The 20,813-nt window shown below is 42.5% G+C and overlaps 1 protein-coding gene across 2 annotated transcripts in view; it reads right to left on the bottom strand.

The window, feature by feature from the left end:
* Window positions 1–829: 829 nt before the first annotated feature.
* LOC106918001 (putative E3 ubiquitin-protein ligase HERC1) overlaps window positions 830–20,813 on the bottom strand; it is a 47,891-nt gene continuing 27,907 nt past the window's right edge. Inside the window, exons 43-80 of one of the 2 annotated variants that reach the window (XM_014987401.2) lie at window positions 20,559–20,642; window positions 20,047–20,233; window positions 19,175–19,302; window positions 18,870–19,069; window positions 18,508–18,767; window positions 18,364–18,416; window positions 18,050–18,244; window positions 17,548–17,713; window positions 17,204–17,453; window positions 16,264–16,480; window positions 15,901–16,178; window positions 15,553–15,680; window positions 15,030–15,157; window positions 14,485–14,712; window positions 13,945–14,072; window positions 13,447–13,646; window positions 13,183–13,297; window positions 12,897–13,028; window positions 12,686–12,784; window positions 12,323–12,496; window positions 11,950–12,234; window positions 11,807–11,872; window positions 11,582–11,707; window positions 11,357–11,495; window positions 11,059–11,240; window positions 10,206–10,361; window positions 9,989–10,111; window positions 9,729–9,831; window positions 9,375–9,544; window positions 9,155–9,293; window positions 8,896–9,065; window positions 6,955–7,124; window positions 6,559–6,724; window positions 6,371–6,447; window positions 6,029–6,281; window positions 5,772–5,924; window positions 1,439–1,744; window positions 830–1,348 (exon numbers count right to left, since the gene is read on the bottom strand). In XM_014987401.2, the coding sequence (XP_014842887.2) occupies window positions 1,163–1,348; window positions 1,439–1,744; window positions 5,772–5,924; window positions 6,029–6,281; window positions 6,371–6,447; window positions 6,559–6,724; window positions 6,955–7,124; window positions 8,896–9,065; window positions 9,155–9,293; window positions 9,375–9,544; window positions 9,729–9,831; window positions 9,989–10,111; window positions 10,206–10,361; window positions 11,059–11,240; window positions 11,357–11,495; window positions 11,582–11,707; window positions 11,807–11,872; window positions 11,950–12,234; window positions 12,323–12,496; window positions 12,686–12,784; window positions 12,897–13,028; window positions 13,183–13,297; window positions 13,447–13,646; window positions 13,945–14,072; window positions 14,485–14,712; window positions 15,030–15,157; window positions 15,553–15,680; window positions 15,901–16,178; window positions 16,264–16,480; window positions 17,204–17,453; window positions 17,548–17,713; window positions 18,050–18,244; window positions 18,364–18,416; window positions 18,508–18,767; window positions 18,870–19,069; window positions 19,175–19,302; window positions 20,047–20,233; window positions 20,559–20,642 (6,320 nt within the window). In that variant the 3' untranslated portion in view covers window positions 830–1,162. The remainder of the gene's footprint in view (window positions 1,349–1,438; window positions 1,745–5,771; window positions 5,925–6,028; window positions 6,282–6,370; window positions 6,448–6,558; window positions 6,725–6,954; window positions 7,125–8,895; window positions 9,066–9,154; window positions 9,294–9,374; window positions 9,545–9,728; window positions 9,832–9,988; window positions 10,112–10,205; window positions 10,362–11,058; window positions 11,241–11,356; window positions 11,496–11,581; window positions 11,708–11,806; window positions 11,873–11,949; window positions 12,235–12,322; window positions 12,497–12,685; window positions 12,785–12,896; window positions 13,029–13,182; window positions 13,298–13,446; window positions 13,647–13,944; window positions 14,073–14,484; window positions 14,713–15,029; window positions 15,158–15,552; window positions 15,681–15,900; window positions 16,179–16,263; window positions 16,481–17,203; window positions 17,454–17,547; window positions 17,714–18,049; window positions 18,245–18,363; window positions 18,417–18,507; window positions 18,768–18,869; window positions 19,070–19,174; window positions 19,303–20,046; window positions 20,234–20,558; window positions 20,643–20,813) is intronic. The other variant, XM_088010888.1, reaches the window with a different exon arrangement.

Raw genomic sequence — 20,813 nt, 5'->3', positions numbered from 1 at the left:
TTGAGTCGCCCTGTATTAAATGTTTTATTTGGCAGACCACTTAGTTAGGTGGATTAGCTTGTAAATTAGATTAATAATCTTATCCATGTTTCTTTGTTTAGATTATGTTGTTTAGTTTGACCTGTTTTGCTTTGGTATGGTCTAATGACGTGCAGGTGCGTTACCAATATAAGACCAGTAAGATTTCAGGGGCTAAACAATAAAATTCACCAACCTGGAACCTCACAAAAACAGTGTACTCAATGTAAATCAGGACCTTGCAGACGTATTTGGACCCCTTAAACATTTCCTCATTTTGTCACATCATAAACTCCAGACTTTGACTGCTTTGATGGAAACTGCCCTATTGTAGACTGGGACTCAACAGGAAGACTATCTGTTTTGCAGTCGGAGAGTTGTGGTTTCATTTCCGGCCTCTTCACTTGAGTTGATGTGCTCTTCAGCAAGGTATTTAAGTTACATACAATGGCTTCTGATCTGCGTATGAATTCAGGCGCATTTGTGAATTTGGCTCAGACATCAAACTGATTGCCCTGCGTTTAGCTCCATCCACCTTCACTTCAACTCTGACCAGGCTGACCTGTGGGATTGTCGTTAAAGACAATCCCACAGCATAATGCTGCCACCACCGTGTTTCACAGACGGAATGGTGTGTTCAGCATCATGTGGAGTGTTAGTTATCCGCCACATGTAGTGTTTTCCATTCACCGGATTTTGAACTTATGTGATGAAGGATAAAGTACAATGGGGATGAATACTCATGCGTAGCAATGTTTAAAAATGATGGCGAAGTTATTGAAAATTATTTAAATAAACTACAAAGAAGTCCTTATTTAAACACTCTTCATTTTAATAAATAATAATGACAACAGTCAGTGTGGTAAACCATCACATTTTTACATAATCTCAAACAGGCACATTATACTTGTCTTATTGTGGCTCAGTTGCCTATATTAAAAGTCTAATTCTTATCCCTGTAGTAGCACTGCCAGAATTACAACACTGTGCACAGTTTGAAAAGTCAAAATGCTTTATCTCCTTAAATAGACCAACATATTAAACAGTACACTACCATACAAGTTTGGCAAATAAAAGTCCTTGTTCAGTGCATAATGTGCATGGCGTTGGAGAAGATACATTCACGACCCCGTGGTCTTCAGCTTCACTCCTCCGTGTCTGAGCTCTCCGCTGGCTCCGTGTTGTGGGTCAGCATGTAGTTGTCCATGTCGATGGAAGTGCAGTTGTGGATCGAGTAGCGCAGGCGCTCGGCGAGGATGGCCTGGCTTGTATAGGGGGGTAGGCGGAGCAGGAAGAAGCAGGTCTGCGCGGTAGGAAGTCCGTTGATAGGCTGACGTTGTTGGAAAGAAAGAGAAGCAAATACGCGCTGAGGCTTATTTTTGCTATTTCGAATAAATCGGCGGACAAAGCGACGCCTCACCCTGTCGACCTTGATGATTTGGAACTTCTGGGAGATGTCGGCCGGGTTGGAAGGCAGCCGGGACCTGCCAGAAACGAACCGCAGGAAGAGCACCTGCTCCTCGTTGGTGAACTCCTTCAAGCTCTGCCAGAACCAGCGGATCAGCTGGTGGCTCTCCGTGATGTCCCGGTAGCGCACGAGTTTCCTCAGCATCTCAACGGACACCTCCGGCAGGCCGCAGACCAGCTGCTCCAGCTGCTGGGCGGTCAGCAAAGAGAGCAGGGGGACGGGGATGATGGTGGACATGCCCTCTCTGACCGCGTCCACCTGGACAGGAAGGAACAAACTCAGCTTTGAGGACAAAACTGTCGTGTAGATGCAGGGCAGAGATGGTCACAACATTATTCATGGCATTCCTACAATAGCTTTGGACATATGAGCAAAGTTTTTTAGTTAAAAGTAAACATTCAAATATTTTTCTTCAAAACATGTTACAGTGCAACTCTGAAATGTTTTGTGGATTTAAAATCAAGAACTAAAAAAAGAAAAACATATCAGGGTTTAGATGATTTCACCTGGTACTTGATTGGAGCACATTTAGCAACAGGGTGATTCTCACGAACATGGTACAACTTACAACAAAAATAAAAATGCATTGTATGCACACAAAAACACACCTTCTTTATAAAATAGAATCTAATTTTATCTTTCAATGTAAAATTATAACCTCTATGCATATTTTTAAAGGTATTTTTAGACATTTTAGTCTGACTTTGAAGAAATAAATTCATTACCGTAACACAATTTTGATGAAGAAATATGAAACCACAAAAACATTTTTCCACTTTTTTTGGACACCATGGACTTCAGTGTCCACAAAGGAGAAGGTACCAACAAAGAATAGTCATTAATAACAAAATTTATTATTTTAATGTAAACATTTATTTCATTACCGTAACATGAATACAATTTTAAAATCTATTTTTGTTCTAATTTTGTGTTAAATCATTAAATTGAAAAAACAACACAACCATAATATAAAAGAGTCTGACCATTTCATTGAGGAATTAAAAAGTTCATGTAATTCTTTTATCTAATCTAAATAAATTATCATAAAATGAGCATAGCGGTAATGAAAAAACGTATGTCGGTAATGAATAAGAATGTTTCGGTAATGAACACTTTATAATTACACTAACATTTAACTACACATAAATAATAAAATGGCATGTAACAAAACATACATCTGCAAATGTACCAACGGCTCTTTCCATGGCTCTACCAACGTTGAGCCATGGAAACAAACCCACAACTGACTTTTTTTCATCTCTGCTAATGTAAGGTTGGGCAATTGGACGAATTCATCAATCCTCAGGAATAGTAGGGCTGTAGTGATTCAATAATCTCACGACACAATACAATACACGATATTCTGCTCACGATACCATATATATTGCGATATTCAGCAAAGAATACAATTCAATACACTTTTGCAATTTTCTGAAAGATTTTAGAGGGACAGAGTGATTTTGGTGACATTTTGTGACTTAGAGTTGGATTGAATTAATTTAACTGAAAACTGATTAAAAGCACCAACTACACAATACCTGGCTCTAGTTGGACATGGACACAGACTTAAAGTCAACAGCTGGACAAAATGAATCAAAGAAGTGGTGAGAAGACATGTTTCTTTTAATTGAAACAGTACAAACTGTAGCTTACATGCATTTGTGAAGTAAATAAAGTGCACCAAGTACCTGCTCTGAATAGTTTGATACCTTTTTAACCTTGACACTTAACATCTGAAGGAATCACTCTAAGCCTGATGACCTAATCACTCTCCCGGCGAAGCAAGCAATGAGTGAACAAGACGACAGTTGGATGTTGCAATACTTGCATTACTATATCGATTTTTTCTAGGAAAGAAAATATTGATATATATCGCAAAAATCGATATTACACAGACCTGGATAATAGGCTATGTCCTTCACTGGGTGTTTTTTTTTTATTTTTATTCATTTATTTTTATGTAAGGGTGATTTATTTATTGAGGTGGCTCGGGCATCCTCACCAGATGCCCAAGCCACCTCAACTGGCTCCTCTCAATGTGGAGGAGCAGTGGCTCTACTCTGAGTCCCTCCCAGATGACCAAGCTCCTCACCTTGTCTCTACAGGAGAGCTCAGAGAAAAAACATTTTAGCCTCTTGTAGCTGTGATCTTGTTCTTTTGGTGATGACCCAAATCTCATGTCCATAAATGAGGGAAGGGTTGTAGATTGGCCAGTAAATTGAGAGCTTTGTCTTTTGACTCAGCTCTCTCTTCACCAGGGCAGACCAGTGCAACTGAGAAAATGTTGCATATTGCTGAACCATAATGGAAAGCCATTACTGCTTACAATGAAAAGCAGTATATGCTTCACTGTGGACGCTGCACCAATCCACCTGTCAATTTCTCACTCCATTTTCCCATCCATGACTACAGATATACTGGGAACTAAACCTGTAGATCATGACCTGATGAAGCCAACAGGACCACATCATCTGCAAAAAGCAGAGATGCGAAGGCCACCAAAACGGACCCTCTCCACATCTTGGCTGCGTTTAGAAATTCTGTCCATGAAAGTAATGAACAGAATCGATGACAAAGGGCAGCCTTGGCGGAGTCCAACTCTCACCGGAAACCAGCCCGACTTACTGTCAGCCCCTACAGGGCTCCCTGAAGGACACGGTCGAACACCTTTTCCAAGTTCACAATACGCATGTAGATTGATTGGGCGAACTTCCACGGACCCTCCAGGACCTGCTGAGGGTGTAGAGCTGGTCTAGTGTTGACAAAACCCACACTGCTCTTCCTGAAGCTTAGATTCGACTAATCCAGAACCACAGAATAGACATTACCAGGGAGGCCCAAGAACCCTCTGTAGTTGGAGCATACTCTGTAGGTGGACCACCCCCCTGGGCTGCCAGTCCAGGAGAACTGCCCCCAGTATACATCTTCTTTCACTCATTCACCTTCCAAGTAAAATTTTGATAGTGGAATATCCTTAACTGAATCGAAAAACCATCAAATTGGATCATGAGCTGAAATGGGTCCCTCTGAATCTAAGCATTTTTGGAAATTTTAATTGATATCCAGCACTACTTCCTTTTGCCCTTCACATTAGGTAATTAATATTTGTTGCCATAAAATAGTATAACCATTTTTCATAAGTAGGAAGTAAATAAAAAACTGCTGTAATTGTGTAAAAAAAACAATAAGAAGGAGCATTAAAGTTTAAATGCACTATGTATTTATCTATGTTTTCATTTCAAAAAGACACTGTTCATCACCGTAATCTTGTTTTTCATTACCGCAACAGGTCTAAAATTACGCGGTAATGAAAGTTGTGCATTACGGTAATGAGTGACAATCGCATGAGATAGCTTAAAATGGTAGCATGCCATGGTGAGTCAGCTAAAATTTTTTCACCTACAATACAAATTCCCTGATATCTTCTCTACAGAAAAATATCTAATCATTTACTTTTTAAGCACATGAGGTAATGCACATTACGGTAATGATCGCCTATGGTGTGCGAATAGGCGTATGCAAGGAGAAACATAACAATTATCATAATCAAAATATGTCAAACAATCTTATTTTTTAGCCATATTTTGTCTTCTCTTCTTTGTGGTACATTATGGGTCAAAATAACTCAATTTTAAAAAATTCTATAAATTTAACAGGACTTCGAACAAGGTGCTACGGTAATGAGTTTTGCACCTCTGGACACTCACTTTTATTAAAATATATTTTATTATTTAATAGGAAATCATTAGATATTACAATATTGAGCTAGTTTACATTATTTTACACAAGTTGGTAGTATTTTTTTATAAACCAGCTCGAATAATTACAATGATAAATTGAGGTGAAAGCATTTTTTTTTACTGTGGACGCATTACGGTAATGAATTTCTGACTCTAAAATTAGTTAAAAAACATTTAAAAAAATATTTTGGTAACTAACAATTAACTGTGCCAAATATTAGAAATGATGATTGTTCAAATAAAAGTGAATTATTTTTAATTTTCATGAGTATGACTTTAAAATCTTCTTAGACATTCAAATGACTGGGTTCGTGAGAATCACCCAAAGCACGTTTCTAGGAAACAACCTCCAAACCTGAGATTCATTTTCAGATATTTCTGTTAATTGTTTGCAGGATCAAAATCTTAAATGTTATTCACTGATTCTTCTTCTTCTTCTTCCATGTTTCCTGAAGAATTGCACCACACAGTATAGGCTCGTTGATTTATTTTTTTTAAGGCTTCCAAACCTCCTAATCAATTTGACACACTTAAGACTCCCAAACCTGTGAATCCATTTCATGCAATCTGTAGTCCAGAGCTCTCTCTACATATTCAGTGCGGTTGGAAAATGTCAGGGAGATGTTTTGACCTCGAGGGACCACCGGCACCAGCCTTCCATCTGCGCTGTGGGCCATGAATGAATCTAGAGGGATCATCTATGGAAGGAAGAATTAAGACAGAAAAGGAAACGGTTGAAAGGAAATGACAAAGATGATGACAAATAATCTCTGTGAAGCATTTGGCTTTAACATCTTCGCACCACGTGGAAGTTGTCCGCTGTGATTCCACTGTTTTCCAGGTGAAGGATGCCTTGGAGGGTGCGGTAGGTGAGGAGGTCCACCTCCTCCAGGTCAGCTCCTGACAGCGGCATGCAACATAGCTGCTTCCACACCCACGGAGCCAGATGTAAATCCAGAGGCTTCTTGGTGCGGATGGCCACGGCCATCAGGATACCCAGGAAGCGAAACTGTACCATGTGATCCTCCGAGTGAGCCCCTGGGTTAAGCAAGAACCTGCGAGCGTTTGGAGCCATTGCTAGCGGTGAGGTCGTTTCTGACGATGAGATATTCTGCTATAAGAGTAAAACCTGTTAGAATTTCACCTGTCAGTGTTGCAGCCCACATCTGAAAAGCTGTTGGGAGTATGAATCAGGAGGTCCACCACACCAGACTGCAGCTCCTAGTAAAAAAGAAAAAAAAAAAAAGAAAAAAGTGCATTACACTATTACCTTACAGGAAGTACATAATTTATCGGCTCTGACGCTTTCAGACTTGCGCGGTTCTCACCTACCTGGCACATCTCAGTGATGGTGTCATCAAACACTCCACCGGCATCGTCAGCCCCCTCCCCAACCAGTTTCACCTTCCAGGCTCGGGACGGCAGCCGCAGCTCCAGAGGGTTCAGGTTCACCACCTGCTTCGCGATCTGCACAAAGATGGGCTTGCTTGATCGTCCTCTGTGGGGAGGGAATGAGACTGGGTTTGAAGCAAACGCGAAGAAATAATTCAAGTAAAACAATCAACACCCCAAATAAACGTCCTAAAATTGCTTTAGGACGTCGGACATGGATGGCCAGCTGAAAACGCAGCATGCCATTAGGGCACCCAAGCGTCTTTGTTCCGGAAAAGAAAAAAAACCCTAAAGACATTCCGGTTTAGTCACTGGACTTTACAACACGGTCATTACCTTGTGGAAATCCGTTTCACTGTGATTTGCGGCCCATATGTTTTGCCCTGGGTCATGGTCCTGCCGATTGACCGCACAAGAGGCAGAGTGTTGACTTTGGGGGACAACAGACCTCTGAGTTCACCCCTGATGATGGCTGCTGCCCCCGAAGTATAGCGTGAAGCGGAGATCTGGACAAAGCAAAGGGAAGACAGGTAAAATAAAAGCAGAACGGTGCATTACGGTAGGAAAAGAGAATCGCAACATCCAGCAGCGGACAAATTTGTTGCCACAGCGTCCTAACATAATTTGATTCTCAGTGCAGTAATAAGAATCTAGTTTTTTTTTGTTTTTGTTTTTTAATTCAGGAGGGAACATCATTAAAACTCAACTGTGGCACAATTGTCTTTTTGAGATAATTGTAACTGAAGCATTTGTTTAAATGTATCCATTCCTTTGTTACGCTGACTGAGGTTTCAAGAAACTTATAAGTATACATCCACGACTTACTGCTTGTATGCGTACAGGCATACAGACATAGAGACCTATTTCTCTTAGTGACACAAGTAAAGCAGATGTGATTTGATCTGGATACGTGAGAAAATGAAAATTATAAAACACCACCGTTGACTCACCTAAGCATGCTGGTTGCAGCACAAACAATAAATGGATAAATGGATGAGCGGCAGAGTTTAACTTTCCATCATGGACACTGAGGGGAGGGGAGTGGGGGGGAGTAAATCTGCAAAGGCCTGCAGCAAAGACTGACATCTTGAGGACACCAAGTCTCCATAACAGCTGCTGTACACCTTCTGCATGCAAACCAGCTGTTTATGAGTCATACCCAAAAAACACCCTCGAAATGAAATGCAAACGTGGAGTTATTTGCTAAACTCTTCTGGGATTTTTAGCACTTTGATCTGATGAGATCATATTGAGCTTTTCAGAAATTCAGGCAGGAGTGAAGTAAAACCAAGAATGTTTCTCTTCCATGGCAACCTTGCTAGAGAACACTGCTTCATGAATTCAACGATCAAACATAACTTAAAAGTAACATCACCTCGCCTTAAAGAGGCCTCTGTTTTTATGAGAAGCTCCTACGCTTTCCGACACGCAACGATCCTCCTCCTCGTTTACAACCGTTTTTTTTTGTTTTTTTTAGGAGTGTTTGACTGAGAAGTAGTTTGTTTGCTAATTGCTGCTGCCGCTAGTCTGGTGGAGCTGTCTGGGGAAGGGATGCTGTGTGAGGCAGCAGCTAGACTGGGCACTGCAGCTCCACGAAGGAGCTTCATGAAAATAAACAGCTTTGTGACAGCAAGCACTGACAGCACCCGGAAAAAGCTAACGTAGCACTCCAGGTATGTTTTTGACGAGGGAATAACATCATAACATGGTGTAAAGCTAAAAAAAAAAAGAAAAAAAAGTCAATTTTACATAATATTGCTCTTTAAATAAAAAATAAATTGTTGCAGACTATGCTGGTAAACTGAAACTGGGCTGTTATTATGTTTTTCAGACAGAAAATCCAAAGCATACAGGAAAATGTCAAACACCAAAAAGATTTAAACACAAAACGAACCTCCATTCATGGCCTAAATCTTGTAGAAAATCTGTGAATGTGCTAAAGTAAGGAGAGCATAAGCGAGGACTCAGTGTTTTGGGCGATGTGGAGAAACTGTGCAAAGTGGAACACCGGGATACCTTTCTGTAGGCTTTAACCTTGTAAAATATTTAAGGGAGTGCTGGAATACAGATAAAAAAGGGGTTGACGCAAAGCACTAACTGCAGGGGTGGCAATATTTTAAAAAAAATGTACTGAATAACTCAATTAAAAGGTTTGATTTCTCTAAAATCTGTGAGATCAGTGTGAGATTTTGCTAATGGAAAAAAAAGCTCCCCTTTTTTCTTTTACACAGAAAACATGTCTGTGCTTGAGAAGCACAGCAAAGGGATTTAACGTACCTGACTCTTGGTGTCCAGATTGAGCAGCCTCCAGGACTTATACATGAGATCAGAGAAGTGGTAGAGCACCCTGAGGCGCATGCAGAGGACATCAGGGCTACAGTCCTTCAGAGTGTTGTACTGCGGAGGAACTGACTGGGGAAGGCCAAGCTGCAGATGTGCAGAGCCACCTGCCAGAGAAGATAACACACGGGGGTCACGGTTCCTTTTCCTTTCGTAGATCAGAAAGCGTTTGTGAGCAGAAAAAGTAGGACTATACCTGAGTTTTTTATCAAGACGGAAGGGGTTGTCCATGCAGCACTGTGGCAGCGGCCAGCAGAGATCTGCCTTATGTTTTTGCCTTGCAAAGCGGTTACGAGCGTTGGCTCCTTCACTTGATTAGAGTGTCCAAGACCGAGCTGGTACGAACAGAGAAGGAACGCAATCGCACAAGTCCCGAATGTGGGAAATGCATCGAAACATCCGAACACGCTCAGTACCTGTCCCTCGCTGTTGCAGCCCCACGCGTAAACATCTCCAGTGGAGGACAGAGCCAGCACGTGTTCACAGCCCACAGCGACGTCTTCTACAAAGAGCCCCTCCAGAGATGGCACCACCTGCGGCGTGGATTTATTCTTCAGCATGGGGTCGGGCAGACCAATCAGACGCTCTGCAGAATCAACAGAAAAAAAAAAAAGACAGAATGCATTTCCTTTTCTGCTAGCACACTTTAAATTCCGTCAGGATAACAAAACAGTTCCCAAAAATATGTACAAAGTGATTTGTTGCTGTATCATTGCAAATAAAGTTGTCCACTTTTTCCAACACAGATTTGCTCTAGCAGTCAGACATACCTTGTCCAAATGTGTAAACATGTCCATCGCAGCTCAGCGCCACAGAGAACTGGGTCCCACAGCAGACTTTCTTGATACCCTTGTTGCAAAGCTGCTCCACTTTCTAACCATAAAAGAAACACAGACGATATTTCATCTCTGGTAAAGTAAAACAAAAAAGTAACGTTCTGCAACTCCTCCCGTCTTTCCAGTCTTGTAATCGTAAAATACTGTTTATGTCGGTTCTGGAACATTTTTTTGCTATGGGAGTGTTAACATACCTGAGGATAGTATTTAGCAGTGGAGGAACCGGTTCCAAGTTTGCCATAATCCCCGTCTCCAAATGCCCAAACGACGGTTCCATCCAAAGACACCACTAATGTATGGTTGAGGCCGCACGACACCTGAGAAAAGAAAACACACTTTTATTTTATTTTATTTTTTCTACAAAAGGGGGGTTAAAGCCACAATTTAAACTGAACCTCGTTCATTTCCTACCTGTCCTACATGATATCCCTCAAGCGCAGCGACCCTTTCAGGCAGCATCTTGTTAGACGTCGACCTTAGACCCAGGCGCCCCGATTCACCACTGCCGAAGGTGAACAGCTTCCCATCTGCTGTGACCACGGCAGAGTGTCTGAAGCCACAAGCAAGCTGGCCAAACAAAGGATTAGCGTTTTCAAAACTTTGGCAATAAGAGCCTCAGTAAATTAATATTTGCAACGTGTTTTGATTAGTCTTTCTAACATTTCTGTTCTCTTTCTGGATATGCTTCTCCCAGGGAATGGTTCATATTAAAACAACAGGCAAAGAACCAACAGAGTATTTATTTCTGCGCCCAGTTTAAAGACTGTTGTTCAATTTGTTCATAATGTTTTATTCTGGAAGCCGCATGTAGTTTTGGTCTCATTGTGGAAGGTGACTATGTCTGCAGAGTGTGCAGTCCATCAAACTATTTTCCTATAAGAATCTGTTCAATCTCCTCTTTATGTATTTTTTGTATTTCTTGCCTTACAAAGTTACTTGTATAAAAATTATTGCTAACACCAACATTTGGGGCTTTGGTACATGCAACAACAATATGCAACAGCTGAGTTTTCCTGATACGGTTGGAAAATGCAAGTCCATATAAAGACGTTTTGAATTTCTAGGCTTTATGATTTACTCTGATTATTATTAGAATTAACATTATTACATGTAAATAACTCAACATTATTTTTGCTTTATATTTTACAAATCAAATACAGACAAACCTCAAAGCTCCTTCTGTAACCGGAATTCTCTTCCGACAGCGTGAGTAAGAATGAGATGGAGTGAAATCAGTGGAGCTCAGATATTCAGCCATGTTTACCTGGACGACCTCCTCTCCCTGCAGAGCCTCGATCTGTTTGGGTCTCCTCTGTCTTTCACTGTTGCCATGGCCCAGCTTCCCAAAATCTCCGTCTCCCCAACTGAACACCTCTCCAGTTTCGGTCAGGGCCATCGAGTGTCCGTCCGAGCCGCAGGAGGTCACCAGCTGAGTCACCACATATCCTGCATCGAGACACGACAGTCAGGTCGTGGTTTAAAAATAAAACAAAACTAAACGCTCCAACTTCAACTTCAGACAAAATACTGAAGCAGCTTCTTAAGATAAGCATTGTACCTACCTTGAAAAGCAGAGATAATAGTCGGGACGTAAAGATCGTCGGAGTTCCCCTGGCCAAGTCGACCATATTGTCCCTCGCCAACAGCCAGGACAGTCCCATTGGTCTGGACCAGAAAAGTGCAGTTTTGACCACAAACAACCTGGTAACAAAGAAAGGACAAAACATAAGAACCCAGCAGGAAATAAATAGAAATGAAAACTATGTCCTGAGTCACGCAGCAGATACCTGCTGTGTCTGTAACAGGGAGGGAGCTACTGTAGGCATCGTGAGGTTGGTTCCCATTCCTGCCAGCTGTCCGTAGCGTCCATTACCCCAGAGGTACACCTCACTCTTACCTCCTTCCTGCCAGTCCTGAAAAACACAGAAGGTCATGTGGACAATCAGAGGCTGGTTAATAATTCAAAATATTCTGTTGCAAATGGAGAGGAAAAAAAAGATAAAAACAACCACCTCTGGTCTGCTGGTGGCCCATGACATCAGCTGTTCATCCATTTTGAAGCTCCACATGCTGTTGTCCTAAAAGTAACAGTATAACAGGATATTAGCAAGAGAAAAATCTTTTTTTTTTTAAGCAAGCTAACATCAGAACTCACCACTGCCTTGACGATGTTCGAGTCTTGGACTTCCAGAAGCCCAGAAACTATGAAGGATTCAGGGAAGGCAGTACCGCTGGCGATAGCCTCTGCGCTACGGACAGTGGTGGCATAAGTGAGCAGCCAGCTCCACTCTGACACGCAGGACTGAGCGTCGGGGTAGGCGTGGTGCGGAGGCCGCGGCGAGGAGCACAGGTGTTTCTCCAAGGACAGACCAACAGCCAGGGAGGCCAGGTTCTGCAGGAAGGCGCTGTGGACAAGCTGATCTCCGGCTGCCAGGTGGCTCTGCGTTTACAAGGGACACCACAAATTACGTCACAGATAACGAGCTGTGAATATAAATCCAACTCCAGGACGAGGTTTCAGTAATGACCCTCTCGTAGCTGTACTGCTCCTGCAGCAGCAGCGGCAGCCTCTCTAGGAAGACGGCCAAACACGGCGCCCGGTTCAGGCCCAAGACGTTCTGGGTCCTGAGAACCATCCGACAGGACGCCAGCACGTGGTTCTCACCGATCCAGTCGGGGGTGCAGCAGATCAACAAAACGTCCTGGTAGTGCGACGAGAGGAGTTTAAACAAAAACACGATTCCTTACAGAAGTATTCATTCCTCCACGCCATTTTTTTCCCACGTTAAAATCACAAACTCTAAGATATTTATGGTAATTATATCTAATAAAAATAGTGAAAAGGAAGACGCAAATACAAACACATTAAAGCTGCGATTGATATAAATTACCTTTGATCTACCAAAGCAAGCGGCTACACCCAAATTTGGTATCCATGTAGTGCTGACAACAGAGCCGAGTCCTGTAACAGTCTGCAACACTGAACCATCCTGTGGACAAGAAGGTTCTGAGATGAGACGATCACACAATGAATCCCCATGTTGGATATCATGTGGTACTTTGGCCTGATTTTAAGGAACTGCAGCAGCAGAGCTCATTTACCTGCAGAGACCAGATGTTGAGCAGCCCTCCAATCCCTCCAGAAACCAGCGCCAGGCCGCTGGAACAAAATGAAAGGGACTTCACCGCAGTGATGTGCCCGTTAAGTACAAAGGCACACTTTGCACTATCCTGCTGCAAAAAAGAAAAGCAAATTTGGGTCTATTGTAAATCATATGAGTATCAGTCACTTCCAGTCCATTGTTGGTAAGCAGTCAAGAGCTCATTATAGCGACGACTGACGGGTTTTAAAGCACAGAGGCTGCAAGAAAATCTCCATCAAACTGACCTTGACCTCGAAGCTTTGATCCTGGCTCTGCGGGCTGTTCAGTATATTTGGCAAAGATACAGACGTACCCCCCTGTGGCAGAGTCCAAACATACACCGACCCGTTCTGGCACCCTCTACAGAAACAAGAAAAGAAGAGACGAAATCTCTCATTAATATGCTGTCTGTGTCTAAATAAGATACGACTGTCCTAATTTTTGAGCAGTTTTAGCTGGGGTTTTTTTCCAGTCTTAGCAAAAAGTTGCAGATTATAGAATGAACTCACACAGCCATCATGAGTCTGGGGCTGGGTGCTCTGCCAGCGAGAGGGCACCACTCTGCAGTGTTAACAGTGCTGGTATGATACAGAGAGTGCAGGGTCACCCAGGTTCCCCCAGAGCGTCCCAGGACCTTCACCACCTCTGACCTCCCCAAACACAGCAGCAAGTGACCAGTGGGGTCCCATTTCAGGCAACTCACCGCGTCCTATAAGGTGAAGGACAGAAGAGGTGGGATGTCAAAGGCATAAGATAGAGGGGAAAAAGTACATATGCAGCACAAAAAAAACCATCACAGCATGTAAAGTAGAATTAATTGGGTAGACTTGTTTTCTGTCTCTGAAATGTCCCATGTATAGTATGTTTTATTTAATAAACATTTTGTCTATCAAATAAAAGAAAAAAATAAACCTGAGTTTTTACACTTATTTCCAGGTATCTGGCATGTTTAATATAATAGATTTAAGTAAATATTTTTGTTAATGTAGTACGTTAACAATGCGAACCTGGAAGAGAGACAACACTACAGGCTGTGTGTTCTCATAGCTCTCCGTTGTGCCCAGCAGGATCTTCCCGCTGGGATAGCCCACAGCGAAAGGCTTGTCTTCTGAGTGCCAGGCCACACAGTGGGGGGCTATAAAAAAAAAAGAAAAGAAGAACATCAGTCTAGGTGAAAAGATATTTTTTGGATATGTCAGACAAACCGAGAGACATTTAGAGTCTAGAGGTGCACCCAGAAAACGGCTCACAGCGGGAGAATGATACAAGCTATTTGAAATACCGGTCTTATATCACAGCTCAAAAGAGAAATTAGTATCTGCAAGTCAAAGCTCGTTAGAATCTATTGGAAACATAAACCAAGTGTTTGCTCAGAATATAAATATAAAAAAAAAAAAGAAAAGAACTGCTCACAAACCAAATATGCTTGTTAATAGAATTACATCAAAAGCTATTTGTATTCCCAACTTAGAATGAAGCAAATAAAATTCTGCACTTCTTTTTATCCAAGCTTGCTTTCTAAACTGCGCTTGATACTTTCTCCTCACCCTCTTGTCTGTGGCAGTGAGCCAGTTCAGTCCTCTTCACAAGCAGATCCAGATCTTGCATTGTGACTTGCAGCCAGCAGAGGGAGCCATCCAGTCGTCCCACAAGCAGACTCTCACCTGGCCTGTTCTTGCAGGCTGCCGGCTGGTCCAGCAACCACAGATGGAAGCTCTGAGCCCAGCAAAGAGCCGTGACCCGAGAGCTCTGATCTTCCACATGGCAGAGAGATCCTGAAGTGTGAGAGAAATCGTTTATTTCAAGTTGCACCTACACTGCGTGTTGAAATGATTTCAATCGTTTTTCGTAACGTCAAAAGATTTCTGCGCAAAGTAATTGCTGTAAATAAATTGAACTCCAGTAAAATGTGATTTTTAGCTACATCATGCTCCTTTCCATGAGGGGTTAAGATTTTTGTGATCAATAACTTATTTAAGGCATTCGTTCAACTAGGCGGGGTCACACACACACACACACACACACACACACACAAAATCCAGCAGTTCACGCCAACTTTCAGCCTTCAATATCACCTGAGAAACCCACTGACCTCTGATGTTCATGATGTTAATGTGCTTGTTCTCAGGGGCAGCCAAAAAGTTTCCCCCAGTACTCCAAAACACAGGAGACATGTGCTGGCATCTGCCGGCTCGCTCAGAGCTCGATCTGTCCGTCTTACTGCAAAATATCCGAAATGCAAGAACCCTTAATTATTAACTATATACATACAACACTAGAGGCCAGTTGGTGGCAACAACTGACAGATAATGCCAAATGTTTATCTAGGGTTTCCAGGATAAATTAGGGCTTTCTGAAGAGCAATAAGATCTAAATGTAAGGTCGAAATAAAACATGATCAATACTTTATGCTAATTAAAACATTTACTTAATAACACATCCTTAACGGACCTTAAGCCCTAAGGTCTGTAAATGTACTTTTTTTCAGCGTATGCTCTTTGTTTTTGTTAAGTGAATAATTAGCTTTAACGTCAATGTTACAAAAATATAAAGTGAGAGTCCTAATAGTCATTGGTATTAGCTCCAAAACTAAAAACTGATGCAGCAGATACAACCTGACAATGCAGGAGAAAGTGGTCTGTAACTCCACAGTGCTTTGGTTGACTTTCCACAACTGTACCACCTTGTCCTGAGAGCATGTAGCAAGCAAACCCTGGTCACTGCTCCAGGAACAGCTCGCCACCTTTGCAGAACAAAACAAACAAAAAAAAAAAAGGTTCCAGTTTCAATAACAAGAAAAGATACTTCCAGTCTAAAAGCTAGTGGAACTGTTCTAGTCACTAGGAGCTATCAAACTGTCCAGTTAACAAAAAAAATAAATAAATGTTACTACAAAACAGACAACAAACCCTAAGTCCTCTCCATCAGAAGAAAAGCAAAAAGAAAAGAAATGTGTAGTGTACCTTGTTGTAATGTCCCTCAAGCCTCTTGAGAGGACACTTGTGCAGATCACCAGCCAAATCGCTGTATGTCTGGGGCCGATTTGGACTCTCTTTCCCTGCAGCTGCCAAGGCCTTCACCAGCTGCTGCGCTGCCCACTGCCGATGTTTGCTGGTAAGTCGTGCAGAAAGGACACACGCTGCCAAGGCATTAGCTAGCTCCAGAGGGCCTATTCTGGCACTTAGGTGAGCCGAAGGAGAAGGAGGCAAAGATGAGGAAGCCATCCCTTGGGTACCTCCGTCTAGGCCAAATCGATAACATGTGGAAACGATGAATAACACTGTCATTAACTACCAAACATAATCAGGAAGAGAATTATTACTCACCGTGAGCTTCGTGTTCCGTTCTGTCGAGGCTGTAGGAGTGGATGTTCTTGTCAGTGAGCAGAGACACCAGATGTTGTGTGACCAGGAACGTTGGAGGTGTCTGGTCACCGAGGTCCCTTTGTTGTATGGCGGCTTGAGTGGAAGTTGTTAAGGTTGGTCTTTGCTGGGGTTCTGTGATGGCTCCGATGTTCACCCCGGTAGCTGCGGCCATTAGGTCCTGAAGGCAGTAATGTCAGACTGGTGAGAGTAAAATTCTAAACTTTTGTTTGCAGGGTATGCTACTAACTCAAATTTAAGACTTAAGATTTAATGACACCCTGAATCTAATTGCAGGTGATGTTGGTGGGGGGAGCTTGCTTCATAAGAATCAAGGATTGCAAAAAAATTTGACTAACTAGCTAACTATCTAGCAGTGTATATTAGCAGCCAGTTTCAACCATCTCGAGTCAGAGAATGCAATCAAGATATTTCCATGCAACTCAAACAGAAAAGCCCCCTGAGGGAAAAAAAAAAAAAAAAAAAAAACTACCTTAAACAGTACTGCCACGACAATATTTAAGACCTGTGATTAACATATTTAAGGGCAGCTGACGTTTTAAAAATGAATTTAAGACATTTTAAGACCTTGATTTTAGACATGAACTTAAGACTTTTTAAGGGCATGTGGACACCCTCTGTTTAGCAACTGGAGCTCATCATTACAAAAGCAATAGTTGTCACTGCACCAAATTTTATTGTCGTCCCTAAAGATTTATGACTGTTTTGCGTGCATCAAGAAGGATAAACTGATGGCTTAAAGGGATTCTAGTGGGTTTGCAAAGTTTTACATGTTCTCTGTCACTTGCAAAAGTTCATTTGGAAACAACAAAGTTTACAAATGTTAATAAAAGCTTAGCTTAAAAATTGACTACCATCTACGACATTGGCAGAGCAAGCCAACCTGAGTGCATATCTCCACCAGCTGCCTGTAAGCAGAGGGGCTGTGGGAAACCACGTTGCCGATGGCCGAGGTGAGGAAGCTGAAGCAGGTGGACCTGTGGCGCTCCGTCACCATTCCCCTCACGCCGGGCGGATTGTCCACGCAGGCGTGTGCCCTGCCCCCCGCAGCCAAAGTCATTAGACGCACCAGGATCCGGATGTCCGCCAGTCCCAAGGACTCCAGCCCGTTAGACTGGCTGGACACTGACGCGCTTGCAAAGCGAGATGGAAATACAGCAGATAAACTAAATGTTAAATAGAAAAAATAAAAAAAAGTGATGAAATACAACTGTGCTGATATTGTACCTCGAGGCGGTCTGAGACAGCGCCCTCATCACCATGCTGTACGCGAGGAGAATCTGCGCTGTGGACGTGACTCTTTGTAGAGCTTTTAGTCGGTCATGCGAGTCCCTCAAAGATACAGCCTGCTGCCCAAGGCTCAGAGATGTTTTCTGGTCTACAGCTACAGTCACTAATAGAGAAACCCATCGTCATACTACTTGCCACATTTTATCATGTTAAAATAGCAAATTTTACTATATTTTAGTGGAATGTTTTAGAAATAAAAGATATGAAAAGTGTGTTGTACATCTGTATTCATCTTGTCTGAGTCAATACTTGTTGGAGCAAATGTTTGTACCGAGTACAGCTGCAAGTCATTTGGTGTATGTCTCTACCAGCTTTGCACATTTAGAGGCTAAACTTTCTGCCCATTGTTCTTTGCAGAAGAGCTAAAACACTTTATGCAGCTGGTTGGCAAAACGTCACATTTGCAGGCAATTCTCAACGACAACAAAATTTTTAATACCTTTAGAGGCTACCCTTGTGGGACTGGATGAGCTGTAAACAAGAGCTCCAAGAGGATCCGGTTCAGTAAAGACAATTGGATCAGGGACCAGCTTTTTCTCAGTCAGCCCCAGTGGTCTCAGCAGGAGCCCAAAATCCTCCAATCCCGTCAGTTTATCTGGGTCATCCTCAACTTGGTGGCTCATCTCCCATTCATCTGAGAAAACAGAAGCGTCAGATACATGTTTTTTTTTTTTGTTGTTTTTTTTCACGATTAGTATAATGACTGCCTCGTTTAAGTGCATTGTTTTTTGAGTGGGGATGGATCCTCCTCACCGTCTGAAGTGTTGTCCAATTGGCCAATCAAATCAGACGTCAGACCTTTGATCCTGCAGCGGAAGGAGAATACAACAGTGAAGATCAGAAAATGTGAGAACAAGAGTATGTGTGGTTTGCTCATGCGCCGACCGCTTCCTTCACCTTTCGTATTTTGAATTTGGATCGCTTGCGTTAGCAGTCAGATACTTTTCTCTGCAGGAGCTGCAGAGGAGGTAGAAGGGGAAATTGGAGCCACACTCCCCTTTGAACCAAACATCCACGTAAGCTCCAGTGCTGTCGTAGCCTTTGCGGGCAGCACTTTGCCCGCAGCCCGGATGTCGTCGCTTTATGTGATTGTTAAATTGCAGGGTGAAGGTGTTACACAGCTCGCATTTCACCATCTGGCTGTGCTCTTCTCCAGCCTGATGGGAGAGCAATTTCAAAACATCTGAGGTTTTTAAACGTATTCACTAGAATAGTGAAATTTAGATATTGGCCAAGTGGCAGGAACGGGTTTATGACACCTCCACGATCTGAAGCGTATCTCTCTCCAAACTGAAGAATGAGGGGGTGAGCAGGTCCTCGTAAGCTTCTTCGTGGTACGGGTCATCCATGTAACTCAGCTCTGACTCCTCCTCCGTGGAGAAAGGATGGAACTCCACATGCTCTGGCCAATCACCTACTGCTGTATGGAGTTGTGACAGTGGGCTGGGTGACGGCAAGTCTAAAAACAAGATAGTTTCAGATTAAAGTGCGCAGTAATTGAAACAACCGAGTTTTCATTTTAGATTTAACATGCACGTCCTTGTGTCTGTGCTGAAATTTTAACCTGGTCTTCGGAAAGAGGTCCTCTGCGTAGGTCCTGACCGCCGTCGCCGTGCAGGAGGAGGTCTGTTCCTAGTGAGGTGGACGTCCAGGAAGTTCTCCCTCTCCATCCAGTCAAGCCCTGGTAACAGGCTGGAAACAAAACACCAATATGATGCCAACATGTATAGGTGACTGGACCACACAGTAGTGGAGGAACTACCATGCTGTCTACAAAGATGCATAACTGTGGGTGAATAACGCTTCAGCTTTTCCTTTCTGTCAGCTACTGTAGTAGATGCAATTTGATTTCTAGCCAAGCCGGGCTGAAGCAGCTCGAAGTGTGGCAGCTTGGAGAGAAAATATATCCTCCACATTGGTACCACAGCCAGGAAATGTATGTAAATGCCACACAAATGTCACAGGAGTGACCCAGTAATAACTCTAGTTAATCTAATGTTACACTCTGCGGATGCCCTTCATGCACCGATGAACATTCACTCACCTCGACATGTCGAAAGGCTCGAATAGATAAAGTGACTATTTTTTGCTCAGTTCATCTAAATAATTATTTGACCTCTTGGAGGCTCTTACATTAAACTTACATGTTCATACAACAATCAAGCATGGGAAAAAAAACTGAGACTGTAATGTCAAAAAAGTAACTCAAGAAATTGTGATATGTTAACCATTCATTTAAAAAAAATGTAAAAACTTTAAACAAAACAAAACAAAAGCACAGCCTGTGGCAAACTGACTTGAATTCGTGGCTACAGAAATAATGCACACAAGGACATTTGAAGTTAAAAGTTTCATGAATCTATCTTTTTGACTTTGCTCCCTCGTTTTACAACTCATAAGTAGCTTTCATTTCTAAGAAGTTCTCTAATTTCTCACCTTTCACTTGTTTGGTTGGTGGGCCTCTCAGGACACTGCACCGTCTCTGGCCCATCAGGCGATGGGGTTTCAGCCACTGCCTCCAGTCTTGGTGACTCAGCTGCCTGCTGGTCATCGGTCAGCGGGTGCTCTAGCATCCAACTTGCCAAGACCTCGATTGTTTGAGAGTCCAAGTCGCCTGCTACATCTTGGAAGGACCACGTGGAGGTTGAAATGTCAAAGTTCCAAAAAGAAGATGCATCAAGAAAGTTTCTAGTTACTATCATCAGAGGACCATGCTAAAAGTCTGACAGACTTGAGTCTGTTCAGAGAAATGTAGCATGTGGTTTAAGCTGGTACAAAAAGAAGTGGTATTCATGTAACGAGAGCCTCTGAAAGAGGTGGTCTATCAAACCTTTTTGGGGATATATCAACACACAATGAACACGGAATGTAAAAATCAAAGCACATGAAGCAAAAAAGAAAACAAAAAAAAAAAAAAACTGGCAACAAATACACTCCAAGAGCAGTACCTGCTGCCTCCATGGCCCAGTAGATATGTCTCATAGTGAATCCCATTTCTAGCAAACGACTGGTGACAAACATTTGTGTCCGCTCTGGTGATTGAGGAGAAAATAAAACAAAGTACACAAAAAGCAAGAAACAAACCAAGCCCACAGCTCCAGTTTGAAATGTACACCATTACTCAGAGTTTGAAATAGATTGTGATACTTTAATTTGCACATTTCCATGTATTTACAACGAATTGTGGTAGTTCGCAAAGAATG

The sequence above is a fragment of the Poecilia mexicana genome, unplaced genomic scaffold (assembly GCF_051168715.1).
Source record: "Poecilia mexicana isolate PSO_F unplaced genomic scaffold, ASM5116871v1 scaffold_12, whole genome shotgun sequence".
Classification (NCBI taxonomy): domain Eukaryota; kingdom Metazoa; phylum Chordata; class Actinopteri; order Cyprinodontiformes; family Poeciliidae; genus Poecilia; species Poecilia mexicana.
This window is presented reverse-complemented; position numbering and strand designations above follow the sequence as displayed.